The following is a 13,062-nucleotide window of genomic DNA, read 5'->3' on the forward strand; positions in this document are numbered from 1 at the left end:
GGGTAAAATAACACACCAAAGTCAATTAAAATAATGGTAGTCTAAGGTCATCACAAGGTGTCAGACCACAAGAGTGCCTCTAGCACTACAGGATCAGAGACAGAAGTCTGAGAGGGATCGCCTGTTAAAAGACTACCTTCACAATAACCCCTCTTGTTATATAAACATGTCCACAGCCTGGCTTCACCTATGGCCTTTTGTGATGACACCTGTTTCTGTCCACATCTTACTGCCACATTCGAGGATAAGTGGCCAGCTCCTCCCAGCATACCTGCTCATAGACGCAATTATATTATACTCTTGCCTGAAGACCTTTCAACTTCCCATCAATGCCTAATCACTATCAGGAAGGAAATGCAGAAGAACTAAATTAATTACTGTTAAAACTTTCAGGCAGCACCAATTATGGCGTAACAAACTTACCTTTCTGGTATATTTATCAAGAATCTACTTTAACCATCAAATTTCATTTTTGACAAATATTAATAACAATCTTTGAATTACATGTTCATCACTAATTGGACTTTCCATAGGAAAAACTATATTTATCTAGATTGTGAAAATAACACTTTGTGGCTACTCCCTGTAGCTGCATACAATTCATAGTATGTAGCATGTCCTCCTTTTAAACATTAAGCACTCAGCCTTATGGTCAGCAAGGCACACTTAGGTGAGACTTATTGTATTACTACATGCCAAAAACTGTTTCGTTTTCACTTGTGGTACTGCTGGGTTGTAAACTACAGCCAGTCAGGTCAAATTGAAAGGCTTGAAGCCAAGATTGAAATGTTACACTTATGGGTAGTGTAGTCTACACCATGGCACATGTTTGACATTAAAGTTTTATGCCACTGGTGCACATTCATTTGGCAACTTACTGTGGACTTACTTAAGTGTTAAATAACCATTGAGTGTCACTAATGTTATCTCATGTTTTAGGGTCAGAGCGCATGAATTGTTAGGCTAAATAGCAATGTGACAGTTCACAGAGTGAAAATACTAGCTAATATCAATAAGAAAAGACGGGGATGACTCAAAAATGCACTTTCTCATTTGGGCTATCATCATCTTGTACAGTATACAAAGTTGCATACTTTTACTGGTTCTAGTCTTGGGCGTGAATGAAGAAGCTCTATTCTATTCTGTTCATTGCTTATAAAGTGCATGGACATTGGGGTCGGAAACAAGTTCTATGCATATGCATGTTCCTTCAAAAGGTACTATTAAATGTATCATTCTTTGTAACAAGGTTGCTAGCTCAATTTTTCTGTCTTTTTTGCAGAACCCTTGTGGATTATAGTCAAAAATTGATCTTTAACAGCCTTAAAGATATCACTAGATTGCGGAATCGGCTTCTGGTCTTTATGTCAGGATGCTGTTTTGAGAAGGCTAGTCCTGAATGCTTTCTGAGTGAGGTAGGTATACAATACATTATTGCACCACCCAATGACTGGTGAAACAAGCATATAAAACATGATATCTTCAGTCTCTATAAACTTCATACTGACGTGCATTTATTTATTTTGCATTTTTCTAAAGTGCAGATAATACCTGATGGATAACAGATAGCTTTTCATAGGTTCAAGTTACATGAATGACAGCAAACAAATCAAGACAAACAGCATGTACAGTTGTATGAGGCATCAAATATTCAAAAACCTGCAAAATAAACAAAGGAGTAAAATAACAGAGTATGCCATTGACATTGCATGTAGTTCTTTTGGTTTTTCCAAGAGCTAGTTTTATACCAACTTATCACCCAGTGGAGACATTTAATGTAAGAAAGATGTGGATGTCTTTGAACTACACGGTAAATCAACAGGGTATCTGGGGTTTATATGGAGTTAAATGCTGAATTCATTAAACCAGGGGTGTCCATCCTCAGTTGATACCTGGATCAATACCAGATTTTGAGGACAGCCACTTACTCTGAAAATGAATTCCATTTTGATTAATTGCTTTCAAATGTTGCTCATTTGGACGTCCTGAAAATTAGACATGGGTCTCACTCCTGTGGACCAACATTGAACACTCCTACTTTAAATTGTTCCAAAGTTTCTCTCCGGGCAATTTTCCCCTCTAATAGAAGGAGTGCTGATCTCTCCAGTGACCTGCAGAAAAAGTTCCCATTATCTCTGTTTTCTGGTGTGATGTCGTGAATTGGTATGTGCATTTTGAAGCATCTGACAGTCTGGATCTTGCATACAAGCTAATCTTTCACATTTTTATAATCAGTAGCTTTTCCTACCGGACAGGGGTGGTGGGGTGGGGGGTAAGGGAGGAGGAATACAACACGAAAAAAAGGAACAGCCGACCGCCTCCTCTCCTCAGTCCTCTGTCCTCGTAATCTTTCTGTTCCGCCCCCGGGCAGACAGGCTCCCCTGAGCCAATCAGATTGCAGCCTGGTAGGAGCACCCAAGAGGCAAAACAGTTCATGCGCACTTTGGGAGTGCACACTCCTCCTCCTCTGCACTGACCAGCCCCGCCCCACCCCGCCCCACCACTGACTGCAAGAGAGAAAATAAAATGAGAATAATGATATGTTATTATCATTTTATTTTCCCTTTTACTCAACAACAGTTGAGAATTTCCCCCAATGTTCTGAGTGCTCTTGTTTAAATGCTTTCAACAAAGGGGTCTATGGTTGCTGGGGGTGTCATTTTTTAAGACATATTTTCCATTTGATTTTTGCATTGTCCATAACATCATTTTCAAACATTCTTTACTACTGTGAAGATTTTGTTTACACACTTTGGGGCATATTTACAAGCCACTAGTGAAGTTGTGATGGAGATAGGGGCTTCCCCTTATTTACAAGGCAGCGTTAAGCCTCTTAATGTGGCTTAACATTGCCTTGTAAATAAGGCACCCTTTCACGCTGTACTTAGCATGAAAGGAGAGGGCAATGGATGTTGCGGTGGGCGTTCCACCGTAGCACCCATTGATTTTGACACTGCCCCCTATTTACAAGAATGGTGTAAATAGGAGGCAGCACCAACATTGAGACCAGGGAAAACCTGGGTTTACATTGGCGCAACGAGGATAAATGCTTTTTTCTCTCCTTGTTTTTGCTGTTTCCATTTGTGCTGTCTTGTGCAGCACCCAGAAACAGCAAATTGCCAATGATTATGTATGTGCAGGAAGGTGACCCTTCCTGCACATAAGCAATCCCCCCAAAAAATGATGTTTTGCAACTTCTATTTGTGCTGCATTAAGCAGCACACATGGAAGTTTCAAAACACCATGAATGATTGTTTATGTGCAGGAAAGGAGACCTTCCTGCACATAAACAATAATTTCCCCCAATGCAGACACTCTTGCACTATGGTGCAAGGGTGCCTGTGTTGGCGCTAGGCAGCTGAACTCAGCGCCATCGCTAAGGGAAACTCAGGGGTTCACCGTATTCTTGTGAATACTGCGCATCTCTGTGTTTTCAGAATCGAGAAGCGTGCCATTAGCAATGTTTGCTTAACGCTATGCTTCTCCATTCTGTTGTAAATATGCCCCTTTGGTTGTTATGAACATCATTGCAAAGAGCTTAAATGCTTAAATGATGCAGTTCTTTATTTTTGTGTCTTTAAATTTACGTCTTCATTTGATTATGATTGCACTATTGAGATGTTTATGTGCAGAGTTCAAGTTTATGTACTATAATTCTTACTTCCCTATATCCCCTTTGAAGTGTTAGCCACAGTAGTATTCATCAAAATACTGTGGAAACAATCTTATGATACAAGAATATCATGTACAAAATATAAATATAAATATAAATATAGTTTTTAGGTACATGATATTAGTTTTTACAATATTTTAGTATATAATATGCTTTTCTTTGAAATAGTTGTATACAATATAATTTTTAATTTTTTTTTATTGTATTATTATAAGCTATTTATATTATTATATTGTTTGTGTTTTATTTTTTGCAGGATTGTTTGTAATTGTGAATGTACAAAATAATGTTTTACCAATGTAATCAGCAATTTTTTAAGTTAGTAACAGGTTTGTGGGTTTGTAGGGAATAGAAAGGAAGTTATTTAAAATATAAATTCTTGTTTTTAATTATTTTTATGTTAATTCAGTTAATGATGTTTATGATGATTATGTGAATTGATCAATCCTTATTTTAATTATATGTTTTTTAATTAATTTGTAACTGGTTGATCAGTTTATTCAATTATAAAATGTTGTAAGTGAGTTTTGTATTTATTAATTGTTTTAATTCTAAATGCTTTTTCAAATAATTCTTGAGCAAGAACGGTATTCTAGACACTCGGCAAGCTGGAAAGGATACAGTATTGACTCTGTTACCCTTAAGGTACTGTACGATGTTCACCACATCCTCAACAAGGGTGACACCTGTCAATTGGTTGTTATTGACCTAACTGTGGCTTTTGACACAATATATCACAGCAGAATACAAACAATTGTTGAACACTGCATGGGCTTCAGAGGAAATGTCCTAAACTGGTTGTTCTCCTACCTTTAAAAATTGGAGACCACACACCTGAACTAATTGATTTACCATGGAGGTTCCTCAAAGATCGATGCCACCCCAAATCTATTTAACATATACATGGAACTGCTTGGATTTTTACTGGTAGATAATAATGTGAGCATACATCGGTACGCTGATGACACTCAGCTGTACTTACAATTAGCCAACTTGCAAAATGCTACAACTCTTTACCAGTCTCAAACTTAGCTAAACAGATATGTTCCCCTTAATCAAGAGAAAGCTGAGTTCCAATAACTTCCATCAGCAAGACACAAGTAGGACTTCTCACTATCAAACTTGCTCAACCTTAATGGTTACTCCCATTATCCTATCTCTTCAGCCAAATGACTTTGTTTAAATTATTAGAAAAATCTATCATTTAGTCAACACATAAATAAAGTATTAGGTACTCAAAATGTTTGTCTCCATTAAATAAAGAAAATCAATCCTCTACTCTTTATAGAACAACAGAGCATGTCCTAACCATCTTAAGACTTTATCAAGGAAATGCCATTGTGGCAGGAATCCCCTATCTCATCTGTTTCCCCACAAAGGCATGGTTCACTTTGCTGTCAAATTAGTCCACCTAGAACAAAAATCAATCACATCAAATGCATCCTCTGAGACCATCAGTGACTTCCCATTTTAGCCAAGATCATGTTCAAATTACAAAGGTTCATTCCGACGTCTCTAAATAAAAACTCTCTCTTACCTCATATTACACCTCAAATCCTGACTAATGCAGGAGGATCTATATACCTGAGAAGGAAATGCTCACTTTTTCTGGAAGTATCCAAATTAAAATATGCATTGGCTTGTAACCAATCTTCTTGTGACAGCTGCCTCAGACAGGAACTTGCTAGCAATAAACTTGAGGAGATTAACACAATTTATGGCTTTCAAGAAACAAATTAAAGCTAAACTATTAAAAATTTCCTGAACTAAAGTCGCACTTTTATATGTATGATCTGATGGACTAGTTCATTGTTAACTGATGCTAAATAACAGATGCCAAAATGTATTAGGAACTTACCTTTAATGCTTTACCAATACTTTCTGCTCCTGTTCATTGTAATCCACTTTCTTCTTGTTAGTTTCTGGATCACTGTGAAGCACCCATGTACCTGTCTGGTCCTGGATTCACGATACCCTTGTTTAATAATAGTTCAAGTACATAGTAAAGAAAGGTTAACATTAAGAGGTAAAAGGAAAGGCTTTGGTTAAGGGAAGATGGAAAGAAAAGTAGGCAACCCATCTCAGAATTTGTGATCCCCCACACACCCACACACAATATTTCAGATCAGCAATCATGTTGGAGCATTTACATATTCTCATGAAGAGTGAAAAGAGACAGTGGTAAGACTTGGTTTTACATCTTTTCCTCTCAATTCTAGTTGCCAATAGTGTCTTATGAATAGCAAGCACATGTCACTCTTGTCAATATCTCATAATAATAATAATCTTTATTCGGCCATAAAAGAGATATCTTGAGCTGCATATAAATCAAATATAAACATTATTCATGGGAACAGCCAGGTGAACATTAAAACAACGCACAAAATCCATACAATGTTGTTAACCCCCCTGGTCTCTTAAATTCATAATACAGCCAACGACCTTTGCTTCAAATTAAAAAGGAATATTAACGATGAAATCCTCAGTTGCTAAGTTAGAAACTGAGCCTGGCCCTGAAGAAAAAAAAAACACAGTTCAAACTTTTATAAAACCCTCACACAGTGCAAAAATTGGCACTAACTCTTGTGGCCTTCAGGCACCCCTAGTGGTTCTTAACTTTAGAGCAGACCTTAAAAACTTAGAGACACAAAAAAGTGTAAAAACATCCGATGACAATTATAAAAACGCTAATGCAACTTGTGCCTGCTTGAATTTCAGCTTCTTTAAAAGCCCCTTAAGGAACACTCTTCTCGGGTGAGAGTAGAGCGGGCAAAGGAGGACAAAATGTAAGGTATCCTGTGGAGACCTATTGTCGCAGCCACAGGGTCCTCTATGTTCTATGTGTACCGTAAAGCCAGGGGGTACTGAAAGTAGGTGGTGAAATAAGTTCAACCTAAAACGTGTAATTAAAAATCTATTGTGTGCACTGATAATGAGGGATAAATAAGGTTCCATACCCTGCGTTGACTTTACCAAAATATGTTGTCTAACAGTGGGTTTTTTTAAGCTCCCTTTCCTCACATTGTGCAGAGGCATATTTAAAAAACAGGTCTTTGATAAGAGCTTTTTCCTGTGATCGCACCTAATCGGGATTAGTGAACAGATCTGTTAGTCCGAATGTGGTGAGGGTGTCCTTTAAAGATTTCAGCCATGGAATTTTTAAAGCGTGATCCAGAGAGAGACAGTCCTGGATTACCAGCCTATTAAAGCCTGCCTCGTCGTTGGACCAGATCCTCACCCAGCACAGTAGGGGTTTTACAGCCACCATATAAGAGATGTACTTGGCCCCTAGTACCTCATGAACGATGTACGAAGGGGTGCTATGGGGGACTTTCAGCAAACGCCTAAAATATCTGTTTTCTTCAATTTGTAATTTATTAACCACCTTAAATCCACACAACTCACTATCATATAAAACTTTGGAACTGCAGAAGGAGTTATATAACTTTAAAATCGTCCCCGGTGACCAGTTACCTAGTCAATGCACAAAGTTTGTAATTGCTCCGGTGGACCTTGTCAGACCAAAGCACTTCTCTAGTGGATGCTTAAAACTCAGTTTTTCGTCAAATAAAATACCTAAGTAAGAGAAGGCTGGTACTTTCCCTAAAATATGTGTGCCTACTGTGTAGGCTTTAGGCTTCCTGCACTTCTTGACAATTTCCATTATATAGGATTTTGTTAAGTTAGGAGAAAAAGTCCATCTTCTTCGTGAATCTCACAAACCCATCTAATAAAAGCTGCTGGCCCTTTGGGATATGTGCAAGGAGTACCGCGTAGTCCGCATAAAGCAGGACATGGACCGATCTTGTACCTATCCTCGGGGTGTCTGCATGTAATGCAGTCAGGGCAGAATCAAGACTGTTAATATATAATGTGAACAGGAACGGCGCTAAAATACAACCCTTTCTTACCCCAGTAGAGCAGTTAAAGTGATCCGTGGTCTTCCCCTCCTGTGTGTATCTAACTACGGCAGTGGAGTTCGAGTGTAGGGCCATTAGGGAGTTAATTATTGCTGGGTCCACCCCAAGCTCTCCCATAAGATTCCAGAGTTTGCAGTGATTCACTTGGTCAAAAGCTGCAGTGAGGTCCATGAAAGCCAAATACAACGTCCCTGATTTGGCTATTGTGTAGTTGGCAGTAACAAGATAAAGATTGAGGCATTGATCTGCTGTGGATTTACTGGGTCGTAACCCATATTGTACATCTATTAATATTTGATTGGCCTCTGCCCAATCCGCCGACCTGTTTAGTCGCACCTGCCCCAGAACCTTCGCTGTCGCATCAATAAGGGATATCGGGAGATAACAATGTGGGCTGTCTCTATCCCCCTTCTTGAATATCGGGACAATGGTGGCAGAGGACCATGATAATGGCATTACTGTTGCTACTGCCGTGTTTAAAACCATTACTAGGAGGAGCGCCCATACTTAAATCGAAAAAGGTCTGGCGGGATCCCATCGGGTCCCGGCGCCTTGTGCCTAATCTCACCTCATCCAAATTGAAGGCACTAGGATCAATACTCTGATCAGGCATTGGTGCCTGTGAATCCTCCTCTCTGTGGGGCTGATTATACAGTCCTTCGAAGTGAGCCTGCCATTACTCTGGTAAAATATTGTGGTTTAGCCATGGGTTATTCGAATCTTTAAAACATGGATTGTTAATGACCCCAGAAACGAGTGGAATCCTTTAACTTAGAAGCCTCTGTTAACTCCTCCCAAGCCTTCTGATGCAGTTGGCGCTTCCACCACCTGACTGCTTTCTTCTACAATATCTTAATAAGACCACTCTCAGAAACTTTACGTATGCTGTTTTAGAGCAGTTCGGATAGTCACATGTGCAGGAAAGTTTATTTTACTCTGAATCTCATATTCCATGTTTACGTTATTGAAAGACTATCAAGAGTTTCCAACATACAGACTTAGCATCATGACAATTACATACTTTTGGTCTGTGACTATTAAGTATGCGTCACAGAAGTACAATTATGTACCTATTGTGTGTCCTTGTACTGAAGAAAATTTACTTTTTTGCTGTATTTGCTATGCATAAGAGTGTTTTTGATTGCTCTGGTCCTGATCCCAAAATACACCACTGAGGGGCAGATTTACTAAGCTTTTGTGCCGTGTTTGCGTCACAAAAGTGACGCAAAACAACACAAAATCTTTTTTTTGTAATTTACTTTCCAGTGCTAAACTTATTTAGCGCTGGAAATAACGTAAAAGTAATGTGATGCAGCGCATTGCGCTGCTTCTCGTTACTTTGCGCCATGGGGGCGTACCAAGGGTGGTGCATGTGCGTTCCCATGCAACCACCCAAGGTCTCGCACGCTAAAACCCAATTTACTAAAAACTGAGAAAACGTGAGAAAACTGCGCCCTTTTCAACTAGGCGCAAGGAAGGAGAAATGCTTTCATTTCACCTTCCTTTTCAAACTTTTTATGCATGCTGTACTTTGCAGCACGCATACAAAGTGGGAAAAGCTTTCCCTTGTGTCGAGCATTGTATTTTGTACACAAAGTGTACCCTTCCTGTACAAAACCTATGCTGGATTCATACACACACCCTAGTGCTGCGCCGCTAAGCTGTGTGCATGGCGCACAGCAGCTGTAATCAGCGCCGGCGCAAGGGAAAGAGAGAACCATACCTTTGAAGATATGGTGTTCCCCCGCTCCCTCCCTGTTGCGCAAAGCAGCGCAGCCTCACGGGGGGCTGCGCTGCGTTGCACAACTTTTTTGTAAATATCCCCCTAAGTAATAAAAGAAAAAAACAACATTACATTTGTTTAATATATGTGCAAACCATATACTGAAAAGAACATTCAATAAATAGTACAATGTTTTATTAAACAATATGTAAAATGCAATTGTTGATTTGTATTACCTCATTCAAAGGTAAGATTGAATCACACACTCATTCGTCATGGACAAAGCCAAGAAAGGGGAGGATACATTGAGCAGGATAAGCATGACAAGACAAATATTAGTTTGAAAATTAAAAGGCAAACTCATCTCTCTGCGTCAATGTGTCTCAGCCCTTAAAATCAGCTGAATTGGGCTTTCATCAAAATTTTTATTTGAAGACAGTAAAAGGGAGAGCACAACACCAACCTGATACAACTGTTGTCAGAAGAGGAAGCATGACAGACTCACATCACTTTGAACAATAACCCTCCTTTGTTGACAAAATATATCTCAGTCTCAATGGTCAAGGCAAACTTTTTACAAATAGGCATGTCCATCAATCCAGCCAAAACATTATTTAACCCCTTCGATGCGCATGACGGAGCGGTTCCGTCATGCGCATCGGTTGCGCTGTGCGTATGACGGAACCGCTCCGTCATGGCCCCGCCCGCGCAATAGAACCTTCAGCACAGCGCGGTAATCCGCGCCGCGCTGAACGGGTTAATTTCATCCCCACATCAATAAAGTCACTAAAACAGCCTACTTCCACCTACGGCCACTCAAAATAATCAAATCTTTTCTCTCTTTTCTCTCTTTTACTTTATACTGTCACATTTAGGCTTTCCTTCAAGGGCTGCCACACTTTGCCGTCAACCATCTCAAATCTACTATCCACTCCACAACCATATACTTATCATTGACAGTCAGCCTCATCAACTTAGCTTCCAATTGCCAGAATAAGATCCAAATTAGGTTGTTTAACCTACAAAGCTCTACATCTAAAAACACCATCTTACCTATCCAAATTCCTCAGATTCTCTGATGGTAGAAGAGAGGTTAGAAGCTTAAAGACTCTCCTTCCGAAAAAAGTCAGAAATTCATGACCAAACGGGCACAACTGCAATCTTTCTCTGAAGGTGCCACTGTTTCATGGAGTCTTCTATCAGTGAATCTAACAGCCAAGTCTTTCCTTCTCTTGTTCCGGCAGCATCTGAAGACACCTCTTTTCAGACTTTATCAAATAAACCATCACTAACTGTCAGCTCTTTATGGAGCTATGTCGCCTTTATTTCAATTAGCAATACTTTCGTTTTCAGCCACTGCTTATATAATTATTTAAAACACTTAGGGCCCGATTACGATGTTGGGCGGAAAGTCTTTGCCCGACATGATAGGTTTAAAGTCCAACTGTCGTACTAGGATGACGGCTGTCGTAGTTTAACCCTGCGGGGAAATCTAAAGTGGTTCCCACGGGAGTCGAAAAGGCAGCATAATCCCTTAAGGATGGCGTTTATCTCATCGGGACTATGATGTTGGTTTCCAACAGCCATTCCATATCGTATTTTCCGACATCGAAAGGCTGTCGGAAAGTGACACTGGGGGTCCATGGCAGGGCCCTCTTTCCCCCTGGCCCTCCACATACTGGGGGGCACTCAACATCCCTGCACCGTGTGGCAGGCACCGTTTGTTGCCGGGGACAGTGCAGGGATTTCAATGGGAGCTTGTGCTGCGGGATGTGATTGAATCTGCTGGAATAAAATAAATAAATAACTGGAGAAACTAGTACCTCAAGTGATATAGGCTTGGAGGTGTACCTGAAACCGGAGCGAAAGACTGTCAGGGTGGGGGGTGCACACCGGTATTTATGAGGCTCAAGACAACTGTGTAGATAAGAAGAGAAAGAGGTGTTCTCTACTCACGTGAAGCCCAGAGCCGGGCACTAGTTGGAAGAAGTGGTTAAAAAAAAGGGGGGGGGGGGGTTAATCATCAATTTTAATGAAATGTAAAAGAGAGAAGACAGGGGGCCAAAATGACCCAGGAGGCTACTCACCTCATTGTGAGGTAGTAGTTTCTCCAATTATATATTTATTTTATTCCAGCAGATTCAGTCACATCCCTGTTATTTCATTCTAGGTGTCCCACATCGTTAGGTACTGATGAGACCCCTCATCTGCCCTTGGGGTCGGAACGCCGTCGACACACAAGCTAAACAAACCACTTCCCAGCCTTTATTAATGTGCTAAAAGGCTGTTGATACTTCTTATATGTGTAATTGTGGTCGTTATAAACTGTAAACTCATTGTATTTCACACACTGTCACTTTGCCACTCCCTTCCTTGTTTATGTTTCAGCCACTTGGGACACCGAGCACACTGCTTTTGTAACTATTTTCTAATATGTCAAATTAACATTCTCAGAAACTTCATCCGTGTGTGGTCTTGCTTCTAGCTCAGCAAGAGTGAGATAAAGAGAGAGGACGTGTAGGGTGATTGAGGAAAAAGGCATGAGGCAAAATCAAGACTAGGCAGCTCTGGTAGTCATCAACTCTAGCGCTCTGCAGTGCTGGCAGTGGGATCCTAAGAAAAAAGCTGTGGGCCACTCCACTTTTTTCACAAATTAAGCACTTCGGGTAACAATTACTAATACAAACCATGACTGTTGAAATACTTTTTGCAGGGAAATTAGACTCCAGAATGTGTTTCCCCTTAAAGAAAATAACTTTCTATTAAATCTCTGGTTTTATTTTGTAAACATTTCAATTCATAAGTCAATGACACATCTAGCTATGAATGCAGAACCTTAGGGGGCATATCATCAAGGGCTTTATCTCCTCTTTTCTAGCCTTAAAAGCCAGAAAAGCGGAGATAAAACCAACGCCCTATCAGCAAGAGGGTGCTAACATGCGTATTCGCATGTTAGCACCCTTTTACATTACGCCTACCTTTGTATCTCTAATGAGATGCAAAGTGGGCATTCCTGACATACACTACATGTGAGGAGAGCAATAACGCGTCATTGCGCTATCAGCAAGGATGCCCTTGCATTTTAGCAGACGTTAGTTTTTGGAGAAAACTGCTGTTTTCTCCAAAAACTAACGTCTGCTAAAATCCTGACTAAACCACCCCTAACATTGGGGGTGGATTATGCTGATGCGACCAAAGGGTCGTATCAGCAAGGTTATCGCCCTTTTGCAGGGAACATCACTGGAAAACCAGCGATGTTCCCTGCACAACGGCGATAACATCGCTATCTCTGGAATTTGTATCGCCCTGGCGCAGCGCGTGGATGATAACGCGCTACCAGGGCGATAAAAAGCAGTGCTAGCCAGCGATAAGAAAATTATCGCTAAGCGCGGCCAGCGATAATTATCGCTGGCCGTTGCTGATATGGCCCCTAGTTTGTTTGCTAAAGGGTGATCACAAATTGTTTACTATAGCATCACTTGTTACACGCTGTTTCGCATTTTTTTCTAGAGTGCTATTTTCCTGAGCAGAATATGCGCAGACAATATCTCCCTGTCCAAGAACAGAGGGGCGTTCCTTTGCTGTGGTATGGAGCACCCGGACCGAGAACTGTGCTTTAAGGCTTTGCAGAACAGGCCTCCTGTTCATCTGCCTGCGATCAGCAGCCATTTCAGCCACGACGAAGAATGCCTTGCCTTCGCAGCGAACAAAAACCTGCTGGTAGAGAGGTACAGCACCGCTAACAA

The 13,062-nt window shown here is 40.5% G+C and overlaps 1 protein-coding gene across 1 annotated transcript in view; it reads left to right on the plus strand.

Moving 5' to 3' along the window:
- The window catches only part of LOC146866399 (afamin-like), a 221,006-nt gene that overhangs the window by 164,020 nt on the left and 43,924 nt on the right, over nt 1-13,062 (plus strand). The window contains exons 4-5 of the mRNA XM_085640589.1: nt 1,283-1,415; nt 12,827-13,044. Coding sequence (XP_085496715.1) covers nt 1,283-1,415; nt 12,827-13,044 — 351 coding nt within the window. The remainder of the gene's footprint in view (nt 1-1,282; nt 1,416-12,826; nt 13,045-13,062) is intronic.

The sequence above is a fragment of the Triturus cristatus genome, chromosome 2_1 (assembly GCF_964204655.1).
Source record: "Triturus cristatus chromosome 2_1, aTriCri1.1, whole genome shotgun sequence".
NCBI classification, from domain to species: domain Eukaryota; kingdom Metazoa; phylum Chordata; class Amphibia; order Caudata; family Salamandridae; genus Triturus; species Triturus cristatus.